At 41.3% G+C, this 19,511-nt stretch overlaps 1 protein-coding gene across 10 annotated transcripts in view; it reads right to left on the reverse strand.

Annotated features, from left to right (window-relative positions):
• The window catches only part of kcnq5b (potassium voltage-gated channel, KQT-like subfamily, member 5b), a 149,008-nt gene extending 137,168 nt beyond the window's left edge, over positions 1-11,840 (reverse strand). For 6 of the 10 annotated variants that reach the window (XM_080880476.1, XM_080880470.1, XM_080880468.1 and 3 more), the window contains exon 1: positions 10,955-11,840. In XM_080880476.1, the coding sequence (XP_080736602.1) occupies positions 10,955-11,295 (341 nt within the window). In that variant the 5' untranslated portion in view covers positions 11,296-11,840. The remainder of the gene's footprint in view (positions 1-10,954) is intronic. The other 4 variants (XM_080880475.1, XM_080880473.1, XM_080880472.1 and 1 more) reach the window with 2 other exon arrangements.
• Positions 11,841-19,511: the final 7,671 nt, after the last annotated feature.

The following is a 19,511-nucleotide window of genomic DNA, read 5'->3' on the forward strand; positions in this document are numbered from 1 at the left end:
TACCCCACTCACCAGTCATTCTGATAGAACTGTGAGTTCTTCTTGGAAGAGAGTGAAGTTTGACGTCCCTCCCATTGTCACGCTGACAATGGGGGTGAGGTCACATAAGAGCAGGAGGAAACAGCTGGAAAACACTGGAAGTAATGCAGTAAGAAAAGGGGAGCTAACACAGAGAGCTGTATGAAAAAAAGAGCTTCGCTACACTAAAAGTGACTCATTCACACAGATTGGAACCTGTGAAATGACTGGTTGGGACAAACAACCACAAAAACACTTTCTTATCAGGGAGTGAGACACAAGGGGCAATCAGGTGGAAAACCCCCTAACCCACGATGGCAGGCTCACTTCGCGGCAGTGGGCTGGGGTTTCTGTCAAACGTGAAAGTACAATCTGACATTTTTCAGAGAGGGGAAGCCAGACGGTAATGGTGTCTACTAGTTGTTTGGTTTGCGAGACTTTCAAGATGTCACCGGAATGAAACTCCCGACATCTCGACCGTAGGCTCTGGGAGGCGTTGGAGCGAGGCGGCGTTCAAAGGAAGCAAACAGGTGCCGTTTACCTAAATGATGTCTCTCTTCACCAAGGTACAATACCCACAACGCATGTGTGCAGGCGTATCCTGTGACAAGGCCTGTCTTTGTGTTTAGAAAGGCAGCCCCCGACAATAGAGAGAGGGGAACTCCCTCTGAGTAAACTGAGGTTAGAAACATGAAACCTGCAGCAGGCAATTTCCATCAGCCGCGACCATCCTGTGATTGGCATCAAACGGGCACAGTGATTTACATATAGGTACTATACAACAACACAGTCTGAGGCCAGCTCATGAAACAGTCATGATATCTAATGTGTCATGTCGTTTGTGCTGAGTCCATGTACACAAAGTGAATCCAGTTTTAAATGGTGAAAAAGTCAACATCGGCAGGCTGGAGGTTTTTGTGCTGGAGCAGCAAGAACATGATACCAGGATTTCCAACTAAGACATAATGCAAAAATACTAAAGTACCATTTATGATACAACTGGGTAAAAAAAACGAAACTATTGAGAGGACTTCTTTATATAGATTAGAACAATAAAATACAACGTCATTAATAACGGAGAATAATAAAGTTCTGTCAGACTCAAAATCAAGCTCTTTATGATAACTCACACAGGACTGAGAGGACATGAGGGCAGTCTCGGTGAATCTGGTGAAAGGACATGAGAGTAGGAAATTACAACATATATATATATAAAATGCAACAATTCTGTTTAGCCTTCATAAGAAAACTCTACAGTTGAAGAAATAAGTGTACACCCTAAAAGTTAAAAACTACTGCTAATCCATTATCTAGGAAAATAAAACAGTGAATATGTCACAGCGATGAGGAGCGCCAAGCAATTAATCATCTCATTATGATCCAACGTTTGGATGAAAAGCTCAGGTTCTGGCACTCGTGTGGTGTTACTTTGACACACACAATCAACTTTTGCACTGTTATTGACCAATGACAAGCGCCTACAGCAACAGCACGTCCTGAAAAACGTGCGCATTATGTCTTCTGAGGATAAGACACCCCGCCACTGTGGCAAAAATGTTTGGGAACAGCTCAAGAAAAAAAAAGATCCCAACATGCTTCTCAAATTCAAACACAATTTGATCAAAGCTTCACTGGTTAACGCAAAGAAACTAAACCTCGTGAATGTTACATAGCGGCAACTCGCAAAGAATTATTCTTAATATTTAAACCATCATCAATACAATCAATACAATCCAGTAGGACTGTATTAAACTGATGAGGACTTGTGACCTGACTGCTTGGACCTATTCTGCCTGTATAAAGGCAACCTACGTGCTATTAGACAGGTGGTTTTAATCTCGTGGTCAACTAATCTATTCCTGACCTCAGAGCTCTTTATTCATCGGAAATATAAGTTTAAAAATCACATTTGACACACTGTTGGAGTCTTCAATCAGTTTCTTCGACAGCATGAACACAGGAGGTGTAGCTTACTTTATATGCCGTGCTGTAAATAGTCACTGCGTCTTCCTTTTAAAGTAATCAGGGGCCCTTTTTAAAAGTGAAACAAAATATTTATGACGACTGACAAACACGAACCAGCTCAAAGATGTGCAGGTTGTGATAGTTGGGCTGTGGTTGATCCGTATCAAACGATGCTCGAGAAACAGCCTTGATGTCGCACACGTTTAGATGAAGCATGCCTAAAACATCATGCAAAAGCTACTGCGTCAAACAAACCATCACAGAAACTGTTTAGCCCCTTTTCCACTCATGAACTCGCCTCTTTCTCGTCAAAGCATCTGAAGATAAATTCACATCATAAACCTTCTTGACACGGCGTCTGCTTCTCACTTTCACAGTGTCAGTGTGAGGCAGCCACCATCTGAGTAAAGAATCACACCTCTGGTTTGTCACCACACAGATCATGCCGGCCGGCTCCTCTTCACATACAGGTCAGCTGTGCTTACTAGTGCTTTATGCTGGAAGTTTCTTTCCATTGAGTTACTGAAAAGGTGACAGATTGCCTTAAAGTGTGCAAAATACCCCAATATGCTGTGAAGGTTAAGCAAATGTATAACATACACAGCAGAGTGCAAACCTCTCGAAATGATAACAAAAAGGAGGCTTAGAGGGAACAGAGATATTTCTAAGTGAGAATTTAAAAGGGTGGGTAACAAATGACAACTCAAAATATAATACACAACTGCAGTGGGATTTAGAGCAGCCTCTGATTAGTCATTTAGATGTCTACTAAACATTTTATTGTCTGTTGGCTTCACAGGCCCAATAACCTAAGCTTATCAAACACAGCTTTCAGGATGAGCCAGCATCCTTTACTGCAGTCTATAAATCCAAGTATTTCTAACAACAAACCGACTGATAGATATTTAACAAGTGAGAGCAGTGAGTCCATATCGCCACTCTGTGCACCGCGGCTGTTCGAGGTGCCAGTTCAGAAACCTGAGGCGGAGAAACGCCATTTCCCCTGCGTGTTTTCCTGCCGCTGAACATACTTGGAAGGATAAGAGCTCGTTAATGCAGAGGTGAGATGAATGGCGGCACTGTGTACGCATGTGCACGGACAGGAGAGAGGGCCAGCGAGGCCCCGCGACCGGCTCGGTACAGCACAAAGGCGGGCTCAGTGCTGCAGCTGTCGCAAAAATGTATCCAGCAGACATCCAGCTGTGGTTCCCGACCTTTTCATCTAATGTACCTCCACAGTCAGCTTCATCATCCATGCCTCCGATGCTCTACTGTACTCGTTTAAACTGGTTTTATACCAGATCTGGACAACTATGATCCAGATCTACATGTCAGTCATTCATTTATTCTACCTGCTACTCTATTAAACAGTGATGTCATTCATTTTTATTTAACCATCACATTTAGCTACTTTGCACTGCTTGCAAACAGTTTAACCATTTGTTATATTTTTATCAACCTATTTTAACTAACATAATAAAGTTAATTAACCAATTTGACCAACTAGAAGAGTTCTTTTTATTTGTAAGGTAAAGACAATAACAAAGAGGAAACTGCAAGGATTAAACAACACCCGCAACAGCGAGTACCTGGCGACAGTGGGAAGGAAACTCCCATTTAAAAGGAAAAAGGTTAGCGAAAAAAGATACACTGTGATTTTATAATAGCAATAGTTTTAAGCTATCATAAAAAGATTAGCTGTAATAGCTATATAATGTTCAGCTTACAGTTATAATAATCACCTACAATGCAACCTAACAATTAAAACTATTTTACATATTTTTAGCAACTTCCACAAAAAGTCCAATCACACAACAATTTAAAATATTGACTCGTTAAGTTTATCTAACAATTTCATTCTAGAATACGTGACGAAGCTGAGCTTGATGCTGTTTTCATAGAGTAATCAATCACGTATCAACCACGTTGCTGCCCAGACACAGACCAACTCTATTTAACTAAGATGCAGTCAATAAACATTACGATTTTTAAAAGAGGATGTTCTGCAGAGTTCAGAAATAAAATAAAGAGAACCTATTTTTACACCGAAACAATGTGTTATGTGAAACCAATCGTGAATACGAGGCTCTCTAAAGGCACGCTCTGCTTACATAAGCCTTTAAAAAAGACTCAAACCCATCTATTCAGTACATATTTTGTATGAAAATCTGGGCATGAAATGGTTTACATATAGATTACAGCCATCATTTAAAGCTATAGCAATACCCTATTTAAACTGTGCAGAATTAGCTTATTTGGCTGAATGGATCAGAGCTCATGACAGTCAGGATCAGTTTCTTCTCTCCATCGCTTACAGTGTTATTGTAAGTCCGCCCCCTTTTGATTTTAATCAGTTGGTAATAAGGAAGTGATGCTAACGAACACGAACTAATGAACTATACCTGCGACATAAGGGAGCCATTTTTGAGATGAGAACTTTGACCTAACCTTCATAGTGTTTTTGCAAAAATTTGATGCTAACGAAACAAACAGAACAGATGCTAAAACAGTGAAGACCAGTGAGAGTCAGAACTGTAAATGCTCAAATTAACTCATTAAAATTTTATTCAAATAGCAAAAATTCACAACAGTCATCTCAAGGTGTTTCCTATTATAATGTAAAGAGAGAGGGAGCGAGTATGTCTGATGCAACAATCAGACATGCATGCTTCCTATTAGGAGACTATTAGCAGGCAACAGGAAGAGTGAGTGAGAGGTCAGGAGACAAACGCAGATCTCTTCCTCCTCACCTGAAGCCTCATCTCCTGAAATCAAGTTCAGGCTCTAAAATTACAACATGCAGCCGTCCTATCTGAGTACAGCTCAAGACAAGCTGGCTATAGCAACAGCAACAGCTAGTCGCGAGCTAACGCTATGCCAGCTAATGTTAGGCCTGAATGTCCGATGTGCTTCGCTGAATTATTGACTCGTATCAGACTCCTTTCACTAGTTTTACACCCTCCAGAGTAAATACGCACGAATGCCTCACACCCGGCATTTTGACAGCTGAGGTAAACAGACTGACATCCTAGACTTACTACAGACGAACGGCCAGAGCGTTGAGGTGACTCAGGAGTAAAAATGTAAGATATTGCAAAAATATTTAACTGAAACTTATAAGTTTTTTTTTTAAATTCCTGAAGTGTTGGTGTTAATAGAATACTTTAAAATATCCAGTGTACAGAAATGGTTTTTTTTCCAATAATAGTAGAATCCATCTGAAGCCATTATGGAGTACAGAGGGTTAACTGTCAAGAAAATGGATGTTACTTAGTTACACCAACTAATTAAGTAGTTACACTAATTAGCAAGTATCTGACTGTGTGTTTCACTCTTACAGTTTTTGCAGGTTTCAACAAGGCTTTCCAGAGTTAGCTGGCTACATAGCACATCACTGTCACATCCAAATATGACCCCTCTGGCAACAAAAACATTCCAACAAGGCTTCAAAATGCAGTAGGGTCCGTCTTTTACATACAGTCTATTACTGAAGCACATGTCCACGTTACAGTCTCACAGAGAACCTTTAAAAACAGACATTATCTATTATCTTTTTGTGTTTGTTTTTACTCTGTAACACAACATAAATTCAGCTTTTCCCTCCATATCGCAGCATTCTGCCAACCTCCGTGATCATAGCTCTCCTGCTCCCCAGTGATAAAAGCTATAGGAGTGTTTTGCAGGTGGTTCGTGGAGAGCAAGCACATCTCAGCTGTGATGTCAGCAATGCAAAGCTACAAAAATATTTAGCGAAGCAGCAGACAAGATAACGTCCTTAAAGTCCTGCATAATGTTACATAACATTTTTAACAATAAAAAGTTTTTCATATTCAGATATCACGTGACCCTTCGAACTGCACTGAGTCCTTCTTACCGAGAGCCTTTCATTCATGATTACAATAATTATGCTTCTTGCATAAGAAAATTAAAAACCAGACACCTTTAAAAATAAGCTTGTACTGGAATTTAACAATATATATGTCTGTCTTGGTTGTCTTTTTATTTCACATCACAAAGCAGCACAGCAGGCGGGAAAAACACCCTGTTCTTAACTGAGATTATGCAAATTTGCTGCTTGCCTCAGGGACCATTCTGGTGTCGAGTATCATGTGAACATGTCTGCATGTCTGGTGATTAGTTCGCAGAAACCCAACCAAAGGGTTTCCACACAAACGTTTGGTTTAATCTACGACCGGAATGAATTTTAATAGAAACAGAAAGAATTTTTCAGCCATGGTTATATTTCAGAATAACCATGAATGGATAATACTTGGAACTTATTCCAAGATTAGATTATGTTATCACTTTATTTCATGTTTCTGATGATGTTAGTCTAACGCTAACCTATAATACAATTATCGATAGTACCTCATTGCTTTCACATTATTAACAGCATACTGGGACTTTCATTCCTAACATTGTACTATAACTTTTTTTCTCCTGCCCCAAAATGCTCAGTTTCAGACAGTTTTGTTTCTATTCTTGACTCTGACGTCAGAGAGGGGGATATCCCTTAATGATCATGGCAAGCATGTGAGCACAGAAACCACACCCACCTTTCATTCTAATCTCGTGTGTATGAACGGCAGCCAATCAGATGAATGCCTGCTAAAACGGACCCTTCCTTTCAAAGGGGAGGAGCTTAAATGGCTTAGTTCAGACAGGGGATGAACTAAAGGCAGCAGCAAGGTCCACTTTAAGGCAGGTGAGGACTTTGAAATGTGAACCATGCAAATCTATTCTAGCAGAGTTGAAGAAGGAATATGGGGGTAAATGAGCAGAAAAAGGCACGTTAAATGTTTTCCAACTGTTCAGCCCCAATTACACAATACTCAGATAATACTCGTGACCATTACCTGGTTGTTGCTTACATGATAGAAATCACCTCTTTATTATCAAACTCTTACAATATTACCAAGCTAACCCACAGTGCTACCATTTGTGTATCGGGTACACCGTGTGCAAAACCTGCATTTAAACTAACCACCTTCTTCTGAGGGTGCCCAACATGCAAGGCTTTTCTTTGCAAATTAGGTACTTATTGGGTTACTAAAACACATTTAAACCACCGGTTTCACCGAATAATTGGATTATGAGAATGTGAAATGGACCCCAAAGCAAAATATCACCTTGCTGCTTCTTTCAATTTCAGTTAATTTCAGGTTTTCCTGTCCATTGAGCCAACTTCTCCCCTACACACCAGCCAGTGAGTGCTCCGATTACTGAGTTGTGATTTAAAGAAAGATTGATTAATACGCTTGCAGTGCTTTTAATGGTGAACCACAGTTAGGTCTGACATCATATGGACATGGATGTCATCTTATTTCAAAGATAACAACTGTGACGGTGACACACTCGGCTTCAACAACTGTCCTATAAGCAGACCAGTATAACTTCAAGGCCACTAACCATCACAGCTCCATTCATCACAGTACAGGAGAGACAGCAAAGGGCCGAGTGAGAGTTCACTCCTCCTCCCACATCTCCAGTTCAAGCTTGATGCCGCAGGAATGAAAGAAAAGCATTCAGTAACTTCCAGGCCACCCGACCATGCGTTCCTAATGTTTTAGAGCACCGATGTGAGGAGTCTGAAGATCCCTGTGGGCGTATGTGACTAACTCACTTTCATAAAATATGTAAATTAGCAGTTTTCAGTCAAGCTTTTAACTAAAACAGCAAACTAAAGCATATCGACTGGTGTACGTCTAAGCTATGGCTCCAATAAAGGGGAATACGGAAGGTCAGCATAAAGCTGGATGGCTCAAAGTACTGGGGCTGAAGCGATGGCACGTTCATGCTAAAAATAAATATAGAGCAAGTGTAATTCAAAAGTTTCAAATCTGGATTTTAGAAAAAAAAAAATCAAAATTCTGGTTCCTGGAAAAAAAAATGTTGCCCATGACGCAGTTTACATGAAAGGGTGTAAAACAAACCCACACCCCTGACTGGTCACAAACACTAGATTCTCTATTTTGGTTGTAGCAAATCATTGAATTTAGGCCTTTTAATTAATATACAAACAAATCTGAATGGGAGGGTTTGTTGGAGTAAAGGTCACAGAAACATTTAAAGCTTAGAAATATAGTGTTGAAAATCAGCTGGAATCACTTGCAGGGGTTAGTAAATCCATCCATGTCTCTATGTCGAATTCTACTTTAGTAAACATCAAACTGCCTTAACAGTGCTTATCTTTGAGGTAACACAGAGCTGCTATTGTAGCTTTTGGTTGATGATTGTACTATCCAATTTTAACCCAACACTGCAGGGAGCAGATGCTGCTCCACGGAAAAGAAGCAAGACTTGTACGGAGTGAGACGAGCCAGTGGCTCAGAAACAGCTTTTGTAGAAACTGAGAAAACTTATTGTCCCATTAGTTAGCCAGCTACAAGCATGATAATTCAAACCCCGTGTCAAAAATCAAGGTTCACACCAAATCCAGCCCTTTGCAAATTTTGACCAATTTTGGTTTTTAATTAAATTTGGCCCTAGTTGTAGCTGTGGTCTGCAGAGTGATTCTTTCACCGTGTGCGAGCTGCACTAAATGGACAGCTGAAAAACTGCTCAACTTGCAGCTAGCTCGATTTGCATCAAAATGAAAAGGTGATGCTGAGACAACTTTACTGGGTGGAAACAAAGACCTCTGTACCTTTATTTCCACAAGACAATTCCTGTGTTAAAAGAGCATAACTTGCATTGTTGCCAGCAGAGATATGGAGGCTTTTCCAGGGAACTGAGCTTCTGTTCACTGTGAACTAAAGACAGGCATGCAGTTACAGCAACATGCTTCTGTGGGCTCAATCTTAAAGTTTTGGTAATGTTAATTTTTTACGTGCAGCCGACTCCATGTCAGAAGGCAGATCTTTGCAGGCCAAATAACCCATATTGTATCTGCACACAGTCACCAGGGTGCAGTGTCAAAAATGTGTGGAACAGCTTGTAATATAAGCATTCTTGTTAATTTAATGCTGTTCCTGGTCATTTACCTGAGCCCCATGCCTGAGAGATAACAGATCATAATATACGAAGAACGTCTTCTTCTTAAGCCAAAAACATTTACAACTGTCTGTTGAAATCACAGTTTGTGCTTTAAATTGTACTTTTTTCTGACCACTGACATTTTTTCCACAGTTCTGCCTCCTGGTGGTGGGCTCAGTCGTCTTTACCTTTTCTGTTCAAACCAACTCTTCAGCCAGTCAGTATTCGACGTGTGGATAAGACGGATGCAATGTCTTTGTTGGACTGTGCACATGTCCATCTCCATAGCCTCAGTGGTTCAAATCTCATATCCTTCTAACCTCTGCACTGCCAAAAAGCTACACAAAGAAAAGCCAATCAAATGGAGAAGATGGCTGCTCCTCCCTAACCCTGGTTCTGCTGGAAGCGTCATCCTGTTAAAATGGAGATCTTCTTCCCCACAGCCTCCAAGCGCTGCTCATCTCCTTATCTGATCATTGTGGTTTTCTCTAGTATTAGGTATTAAGAGCTTTACCTTACAGAGTAAAGCACCTTGAGATGACTGGTTTTGTGAACCAGCTCTAAGTAAAACTGAACTGGACTAATCAGAGGTTTTAAAAACATATATCCGAATGTTTTCTACAACTAGTTAGGTGGTTATAAACATCACACGCAGTCGATCATACGAGTCCAAGGCCAACAGCTTCTTTGTTTGCTCCTCCAGTACAATGGCAGCTAATTCATGCAGCACTGTGAAAGGAGGCAGCACATCAAATGAAAAGATAGAGACACACTTAAATATATAAAACCCAAAAATGTCATTCAGGCACATCTGTAACTCATTTAGTTATAGATGTGTCAGACCTGTCTTCATAAATATTATGGGAAATCTGTTTTTTTGGTTTAAATTTTCAGTTGAGCTTCATCTCTATACGCCACTTAAAACGTCTTTCCTGATGTCATTTCCCTCTTTTCTTTTCTTGTTTTTTGTCACATGTATACAGTTACAGTGCTGGATGCTCATATTAAATATGGCCAAAGTTTCACATCAATAGATCAGCATATGCTGAACAGAGAGGAGCTGAAAAAGCAAAGTTAAACAAAAGATAAGTTGGGTTTTTTTGAACTGGGAATCATGTGAACCTCCAGTTGAGCCTCGGAACAAGAACATGATGCTGGAAATGAGCAGAATGCGTCCTCTTTAACCAACATGCTGCTGTATTGTAACTGAACAGTATTTATTAACAGGACCAACTCTGCAATGAGAAAAGGATCCGATTTCCATTTCTGCCATTCCATTCCATCACCGCGCACGACACATGAAATTTCGATTTCACTGTCTAGGAAATTTTAAAACCGTTTTCAGTCAGCGAGTGTAATTTCTTATAAAAGAATGCGACATGAAAGGTGCCACCGCAGACCACAGCCTACACACGACACCAAGGGGAAAATCCTATGTGCTCATGAAGAATGCAGTTTGAAAGAGTAGCTTTAATGATGACTCAGAAAGAAAAGTGAACACTTGAGCTGTTTGCGTTGTGTGTAAACAGCTTCTGTCCTCCCTTTGCAACCCCTCCCCTTAGTGTACACACAACACACACACCAAAGAAAAAAAATGGTGCTTTGCAGTCAGCATGTGTCTCGACTTCCTTCCTCCCTCTCAGGAACAGTTATCACGCCACAACAACAAACAATCGCACGCGGGAAATTAAATACAGCTGGTTGAGAAGCGAAGAAAGGCGCACAGCACGGCTGAAGATGTCCTAACCGCCGGGACCCTGAGATCCGGGTTTAACAGCACACATGAAACTCATAAACGCAAAAGTGACCTGTTAGTCTCACACTGAAGCTGCTTCATGTGCAAAAGCTGTGAATCTGGCGCATGTCAGCCATCACATATCAAAAGTGCCCCAAACTGAATCAAGCTTTCTAACTGCAAACCCTCCCGCAGGGACCATCAACAGGTGTGCATCCTCGCATCACACAACTCCGTACGCATATCATAACGTGAACTTACACAAACGCGTGGTAGATGAACGCCCAGGCTCTCGGTCTTTCCAGCACGTTGTACAGGTAGTTCTGAAGCCGCCGGTAGCGCACGTTTCTCCGGCCGCTCTGGGTGCTGTATAAGAGTGGCTTCCCCAGCAGGCTGAGCCGGGCTCCCTGCTTCCCCCTCGCGTTGTCGGACCCGGCAGCACCTGCGGCGCCGGGGGCCGACAGCAAGCCGTCTCCTGCGTTGTTCATCATCTTTCCGCCGGACTCCACATCCTTCAAGCCGTAGCCTTCGGTACGGTGCCCCGGTGAGGTCCTCATCCAGAGCCCGGTGCCGCCTTCGTCTCCGCTGTGGTTCCGGGGCATGGCATCACCAAAGCGGGCGTCAAGTGAGCGCAGGTCTTTTCAAGCATGCGTCTCCCGACGCCGGTAGTCCCGCCGTGCACGAACAACAAACTGCACGTGCGACGGGCACCCCACCAGAAGCCGAGCTGGGAGTGAGAGCAGCGCGCGGCGCACCGTGTGCCGTCACTCCTCTGACCGCCCTCTTTCTCGCTCCGCGTTTACACAACGGCTCCCGCGCGTGAAGGTATCCACGCCGCGTGTCCTGTGCTGGCTCGCACCAAAATCACAAGTTACAGATGTCACGAGGAGAGACGTCTCTCGCTTCACCGCCTGTTGCTTCCACGCACGCCTCTGCGTCCACGTGCACAGGCGCATCAGAGCTGCCCTCGCGCGACGGCTTTATCTTTATCACACTTTGTCGTCGCTGTGGCGATTGTGTCTCACTTTTACATGCTGTTTAAAGAAAGAAGCGTCCACTCGGAGTTGTTTTGTCTTCGCGCGCCAGGACAGCAGACATGCAAATGAGGAACCGTCGTAATTCGATTTCCTGAAGAAGTTCAAAATTACACCCGGTTGTTGGTTTTTTAAAAGTCTATCAGGTAACACGGGTTCTGCAGAATTTTCCACTTTCTGTGCTGGAAAAGTAACCGCAGAGGAAGGCGCAGTGAACATCTGCAGAAAGTATTACGATTCTTTATTCTTTATTACACGTTTTTATGGTTTGTCTGATCACACTGGCACAGTAAAAGCCTTTGAGTGTCACCCTTTTCTTTTCAAAGCTGCTCTGTCATCTGCTGTCCTGCTGTCACCGCAACCACGTGGCACCAGAGACGCATAATTTCTCGGCCGAAGTGCATTTTGAACCTGTCACGCCGTCTGTTGTGTATCTGTCTCGGTGCTGCACTGACATAACAGCCCGACATAAACTCAGAGACGATTCTAAACTGCGGGGGTCCTGAGGCTGAATGGAATCAACCCGGCCTGTTGTTTCCTTTGTGTCACTGCAGCCACGCTGAACACTGCTTTGGTTAGAAAATGTCATGTCAGTTATGCCTCGTGTGTGAACTTCCTCTTCTGTTCACAGTCACACAGGCTGAATATTCTTATAAGCTGGCCCCACCGTGAGTCCAAGAAGAGGCCCCCCCTCAGGAAACAGAGGAGAGAAACGGGGAATAGAAAGGGGGAGCATATTTCTCCTATATTGGTTTCCATTTATTGGCTCCCTGTTAAATCCAGACTTGAATTCAAAATCTTGCTCCTCACATACAAGAATAATCAAGCCCTATCTTACTGTATCACCCCATTAGAGCACTTCGCTCTGGCACTGCAGGCTTACTTGTTGTTCCTAGAGTATTTAAAAGTAGAATGGGAGGCAGAGCCTTCAGTTTTCAGGCCCCTCTTCTGTGGAACCAGCTTCCAGTTTGGATTTGGAAGACAGACACTATCTCTAATGATAAGATTAGGCTTAAAACTTTCTTTTTTGCTAAAGCATATAGTTAGGGCTGAATCAGGTGACTCCCAAATCCCCCCTTAGTTATGCTGCAATAGCTGTAGGCTGCCGGGGGATTCCCATGATGCAAACAGTAATTCTTCTTTACACCTCTCTGCATTAATCTCTGACTCTCTTCCACAGCATGTCTTTTGTTCTGTCTTCCTCTGTCACCCCAACCAGTTGCAGCAGATGCGACCGTCTCCCACGTTGTTCTCTCCCTGAGCCTGGTTCTGCTGGAGGTTTCTTCCTGTTAAAAGGTAATTTTTCCTCCCACTGTCGCCAAAGTTCTTGCTCATGGGGGGTCATATGATTGTTGTGTTTCTCTCTGTATGTATTATTCTAAGGTCTACCCTACCATATAAAGCGCCTTGATGCGAGTGTTGTTGTGATTTGGTGCTGTGTCAATAAAATTGAATTGAATGAAATTTCTCAATATGAATGAGGTGTGAGTGTGTGTGTGCCAGTGGTAGGCGTCAGTCCCATCACAATTTAAGAAGGTCAGGGAGCACCAAAGTGCATCTTCTGCTGTTTTTGATCCATTGATTCTGCAGGAGCTGCTTTATCACCCTCAGAGCTCAACTCTGCTCTGTATTCCTACAAAACTACTCCATCTACTGGTGCATCGGGCAGTCTTTCTCAGTGATGGAAGAGTGGCACCAGCAGATTCCAGACACAACATCAGAAGAGTGCAGTCCTGGGAATGATGATTATGAAGCATTATGAAACAAGCGGCACTGAAAACGGCTTCATTTTGAGCTGCAAATGATTCTGGTTCTCATTCAGTTTGACATTTAAAAATAAAATTCGCATGAAGCTGTTTGCTCAGATGAGTTTCAGCTTACCGTTCCCATCTTCATGTTTCCTGGCACAAAAACCCCAAAGGGTGGGCATATATAAACTGGTTTAAATTAGAACAACCAATTTAATTAAGGGCTCAATGTTTTTAAAGTCTGAAATGTTTAGTTTTAACTAGAGATGGACCGATCCGATATTACGTATCGGTATCGGTCCGATACTGACCTAAATTACTGGATCGGATATCGGAGAAAAATAAAAAATGTAATCCGATCCATTAAATATCACGAAAGCACCTCACAAAACTTGCAACACGCTGTAACTCACCTCAGAACGTTAGCACGTCGGAGCAGTATGCATCACGTGATAGAGCGGCTGTGGCATGCGGGACCTGTCGGTGGTCTGGATAGCATTTGGAGCTTCGCTAGCAACCTGGCATTTCATCTCCGACAAAGTTATCCCCGAGAGAAGTAAAGCAAGTGTGTAAGTCCATCTCTGAATGTAAAGCATTCCTGCGTTAAGCTTAACAAGCGACTGCCTCTTCTTGCTGCTACTTCAATCATGAAACTGCTTAACGATCAGCTGATCGGCTTTTCTGTGCGAGTCCGTCTCTCTTGTTTGCTTTTGGCCCACTTTGCACCAGAAAGAGGAAACCAGCGGCTGAACAACAGCAGCACGTTTAAGCTTGATAAGCTGTTGTTAGAATTTATTTATTATTACTTTCTACACCAGGATCTTTTTCTACGTAGCTGACGCTGGTAACTGTGCAGGGGCGGATCTAGCAAAGTTTAGCCAGGGGGGCCGATAGGGCATGAACAAGGAAAAGGGGGCACAAAGACATACTTTTCTTTATTATTCTCATTTAAAATGTCGAGCTTTTAATAAATAATTATCTGACAGCCAAAGTTTTAATTTGATGCAAAATGAATAGAAGTCCATTACTGTATATAGTAACTATTAAGTCTAATATATATACCCTAGTAAGCTATAGTACTTTTTCCTTTGTGAAGGTACCATCTGTGCAGTCTGCAATTTTGTTGAAGAAAGATGTTGAATCTATTTAATATTTCTTGAAAAATAATTGATTTCTGTGCATTTTTTTTCACACTGCATCAAATTAAGGTTGATTACGTCGATTAAGCATCATGAGGTGGAGCGTGAGGGGTGGTTCCCTATTTTTTATTTTTTTATTTTTGTTGTTGCTGGGAGTTGGAACCCTATTAGTTAGGTTGCTTAATATTTCTGCTAAGTACTCTTTAAAATACCAGAATAGTGAGGATGGTGTAGGTTTAAGTTTATTAGATTGATCAGTATTGCTGAACTATGAAATATTTTTTTTGCATACAGGTATAACAGAATAGCTTTAGTGTAGTTGTTGTTTTAAACTTGAGTATGAACTTATACAAAATGCAGCAAGATATTTAAAAAACAGTTTTGTTGATTAAAAAACACTATATCGGATTCATATCGGTATCGGCAGATATCCAAATTTATGATATCGGTATCGGTATCGGACATAAAAAAGTGGTATCGTGCCATCTCTAGTTTTAACTGATAGGTGATTTTTTTAATTAAATGTTGCATTAAAAAGTTGAATAAAGACCTTTGTTTTGAGCCTTTTACTGGTTTTGACCACAGTCATAATGAAAACCCATCATCATTTAGCTTTTTTCATTACTCATCCTATGTCTTGATTACTATGTTTATGTGACTCATTTCCAGAGCTTCCTAATAGCAGCTCAGTTTCTGTATGAAATGTGTTGATCTGAAATGTACCGACCACCAGTGATAGGAAACATGAGTAGAGTCCTCCTCCACAATTATTTATTCATTTATTTTTAAATTCCAACTTCAAAGCCAAAATCTAAAGAATATTGCAGCATATTTTGGACCCATGATTGGATAGAAGTATGAGTATTACATCAGCCACAGTTTGAACAAAGCAATAAAAATGCTCTACTGTAAATAAATTTTAAAAAAAGAGTACATTTCAGATTTACTTTTTCCCATTTTGTTAACAGAAATATAACTTAAGCCAAATGTAACACCTGTGTAACCACGTTCAGTTACACCTCAGTGTAACTGGCTGGCTCAAACTACCCCTCAAAGGAAAGATTGTATGACAATTTCACATGACTCCAAAACCCTGATTATAGCCGTGTGAACTCTAAAATGAAGTGCTGGAAACAGACAAAACCCTAACATGGTCAGACTGTGCAGTAAGAAAGCACCTAGAAAGTTTAGAGAGGAAAGGACTAGTGTTAGGAGGGTCATAATCTAAGATTAAAGATGAGAAAATGCATGTTTGTAGGCTCAAAACCAGAAACATGTCACCTTAAAAGATCAGTATGAGAGCACACAGCCTAAAAACCCACGCAATCACAAGTAAATGCAAAACTATTGTTTCCAGTGAAGCCACTTAAATAGAGAGAGGCCCAAATTACTCAGGTGTGTACTGCTTCCTGATGTCCTTCCATTGTCTGCTCATTGGCTCCTGAACCAGGAGGTCAAACCAGCCATACAAGCAGCAACAGAGTATTTCCATTAGATTTCACTTTAATAGTTATTTTTAAAGGTGATGTTTCCTTCCTTTTCCTGTCATATATATTATGATAGTGGATGATTATATTAAACAGATCCAAAGTTCCAAATATCCTGTCGGCCCCGCCCCTCCCTAAGCCTGGTTTTGCTGGAGGTTTCTTCCTGTTAAAAGGTCGTTTTTCCTTCCCGTTGTCACCAAAGTTCTTGCAGATAAGGAGTCATATGATTGTTAGGTTTTTCTCTTTGTGTATTATTGTAGGGTCTACCTTACAATATAAAGCGCCTTGAGGTGTTGTTGTGATGTTGGTGCTGTATAAATAAAACTGAATTGAATTGAAATAACGAGGTCAGTCTATATTTAGGTATATATATATACCTATATATAGACTGTATAGACTTATATATAGCTCAAACCTATATATAGGTTTGAGCAACACCGAGCATTCTTCAGACTGCTCTAAACATTTGGAGAGTGAATGTGCCTCATCTGGTCATTACTGATCTCTGGCTCTAGGAAATCTCTGGCTGTGAGGAGAGCCAATCTACTTCCTGTTAACCCCAACTAACTTCCGCTCTAGCTGAGTGTTGAACAGGACAAAAAGAAATCCCACAGTTTATTAGACACTAGCATTCTGCTAATGTGTGTTTCTGTATCTCCATGCATGCAGAGGAGCAGGCGACTGTGGTGACTGAAAACGCTGCAGCTATAAAATTTCAGCTGCTGCTCGCTTCATGCCTCAAATAAAAATGGCAGAAGCTACAAATTGCTTTATGGTGGTATGATGTCCCTAAAACTCACAGAAAGGTATTTTTGGACAATAAAAAACAATTGTCTCAACCCTTCCATCAAAATGTATTTATTTATGGACTATTTCAGAGGAAGTACATTATTGTAAAAGTACTCTGCTGTGAGCACAAAAGCCCCACCCCCCTGCTGTAATTCCTTTTAGGAGGCGCAGTGAAAGATGGCTTTTAACAACTTGTTTCAGACAGAGGATGAAGTGTGGCACTGAAACAAGACCCAGAATGAGATAAATTAGCATTGTTTTGAACTGTGGGTCATACACAGCTACTCTGATAGAGTCCAAGAATAAAAATACGAGGCTGGAAATGGATAATCCTTTTATGCTGGTGTTCTCTTTTATAAAAATCTGCACCCTTTTTAATCCCACTTGAGAAGAAATAAGTTGTAACATGTTTTGCTGGAGGGAAAGCAGTGGTAAACTTACAACCCAAACTATCACTGGTCTCACGTCATCTCATCATGTGAGATGGTTTCTGGGTCCTGAACCTCATGCCGACAGACTCTCAGACTGTTTTTCCCGGCATCGCTCGGCTCACATGAGCCTTTCTTTTCCCAAAGGTTTTGTTTGTTTAATATTTTACTTGGGAAGCCCGTCTTCATGGATGATATTAAAAGTTAAGTTTGAAATGTTTGTATTCCACGTGAACTCATGGTTTCTTTTCCACCAATGCATGACCTTTGATTTTATTAGATAGATTAATCTTATTCCTGGGAGCAGCATGGAAATTTTATAGTGGCCTCTGACATGTGTGATCTACATGTGTCTTTTCCACGATGGTCTGTGTCCATGTTTTATACAGGCAGGTTATGACCCCTGATGCTGCAGCACAGAGGGAGCCTGGGGGCCCGGCTGCCAGGGCAAGGGTGGTGGGCGGGTCAGTGTAGATTGCCTGCAGATGTTGTTTTTGGGGGATCCTGTGGTTACTTAACAACAAGTGGAGCATAAATCTCCCAAGCTCTGTGTTGTATAAGAAACAGGTTTGGTTAGATGGATCGCAGTGGCAAGACTGTGATGGTGTTGTATGTAGTACCACATGGTTGTCATGTGACTTTATTCACAAACAGAGCACTTAAGAACCTAAAATTGTCCTCCGTTCTCTCATCTCTGGTCTTTGAGACTTTACTTTGCAGAAGCCGTCTGTTTACAGGTTCCACTGTACAACAACAACATTTCATTGTTAAAATTTTATTCACAGCATGTCTTTTGTCCCGCCTTCCTTCTCTCAACCCAACCGGTCACGGCAGATGGCCCTGCCCCTCCCTGAGCCTGGTTCTACCGGAGGTTTCTTCCTGTTCAAAGGGAGTTTTTCCTTCCCACTGTTGCCAAGGTGTTTGCTCATAGAAGGTCATAGGATTGTTGGGTTTTTATCTGTATGTATTATTTTAGGGTCTATCTTACAATATAAAGCACCTTGAGGCGGCTGTTGTTGTGATTTGGTGCTGTATAAATAAAACTGAATTGAAATGGTGTATTGAATTAGAAAAATACCACTTAGGTGAAGGAAAGCAGCCTTACATGTATGTCTATACTGTGTGTGCTGAAGAACATATCTTGGTCTGAAATTACGCCGGTGTTCCTCACAGGGCCATCCAGACTAAGTACCTGGTTAAATAACATCACAACTTTAGGGATTTTTGCATTAAAAAAAGACTGAAAACTCATTACATAAGAACCTTTTAGAAAATCTTTCTGGTATATCATGTGGTCACAAACTGTATTTTATTTGCTAAAATATCTTGGTCGTTTGAGGTTATAGCGCTTTTTAAATAGTTGCTGCTCCCTTTCCAGAAGGCGTCATCACACTGGTTACCAGCGCATGTTTGATTTGGCAGACTTTATATTGGATGCCCTTCTTGACCCAAACAAAAGCATGAAATAACAAAAAAAAGGAAATAAGGACGACATAATCAGTGCAACACATATTGATAAAAACTGCAGTTTCTCTTGTGGCCACTCAAGACTGACTTCTAAAGTGAGTCACTCTCCATAGACTCCCTTGTTGAAATAGCCAACTTTAGAGCAAAAATTATCATGCTTACTGCTTGCTACGCAAATTATTTTCCACTCCTTGATCAATTTATTCCTTAATGAGAACTGTTTAGGTATAAATATTACTATATTAATAATTATTAAGTAATATTACTATTACTCACCTGTTTAAACTTTATTAGCCACGTGTTTGTCTGAGTAACAGATAGGACACTAACTGTCTGCTAGGATTAACCTCAGCTAACTGAGCTCACCGAACTGGACATGTAGGCCATGTTGATTGCTGTAAGAGCTACTAGTATGGTCTGACTACTGTTTAGATTCCTAAGCTGTTATCTGCACAGACAAGTTAGTACGATGGCCACGGCGCATAAAAGTCTAGAATTTTGTTGTGCATGCTACTGTACATAGCACTAATTAGCGGGTATGTCCAGCAATAGACCCATAGAGTTGGTTAGCATTTGCTAACCAAACTAGCTAGCATTAGCAGATAGCTCATCACCTTCTCAACTGAATAAAAGGGGGAAAAGCACATGTTGTTCTTTTATATTGTATCTAGAACTGATGAAAACACTTGAAATATGTTTTTATGAACTGTAATAAATTTACTACGG

The sequence above is a fragment of the Rhamphochromis sp. 'chilingali' genome (genome assembly GCF_963969265.1).
Source record: "Rhamphochromis sp. 'chilingali' genome assembly, chromosome: 4".
Taxonomy (NCBI): Eukaryota; Metazoa; Chordata; class Actinopteri; order Cichliformes; family Cichlidae; genus Rhamphochromis; species Rhamphochromis sp. 'chilingali'.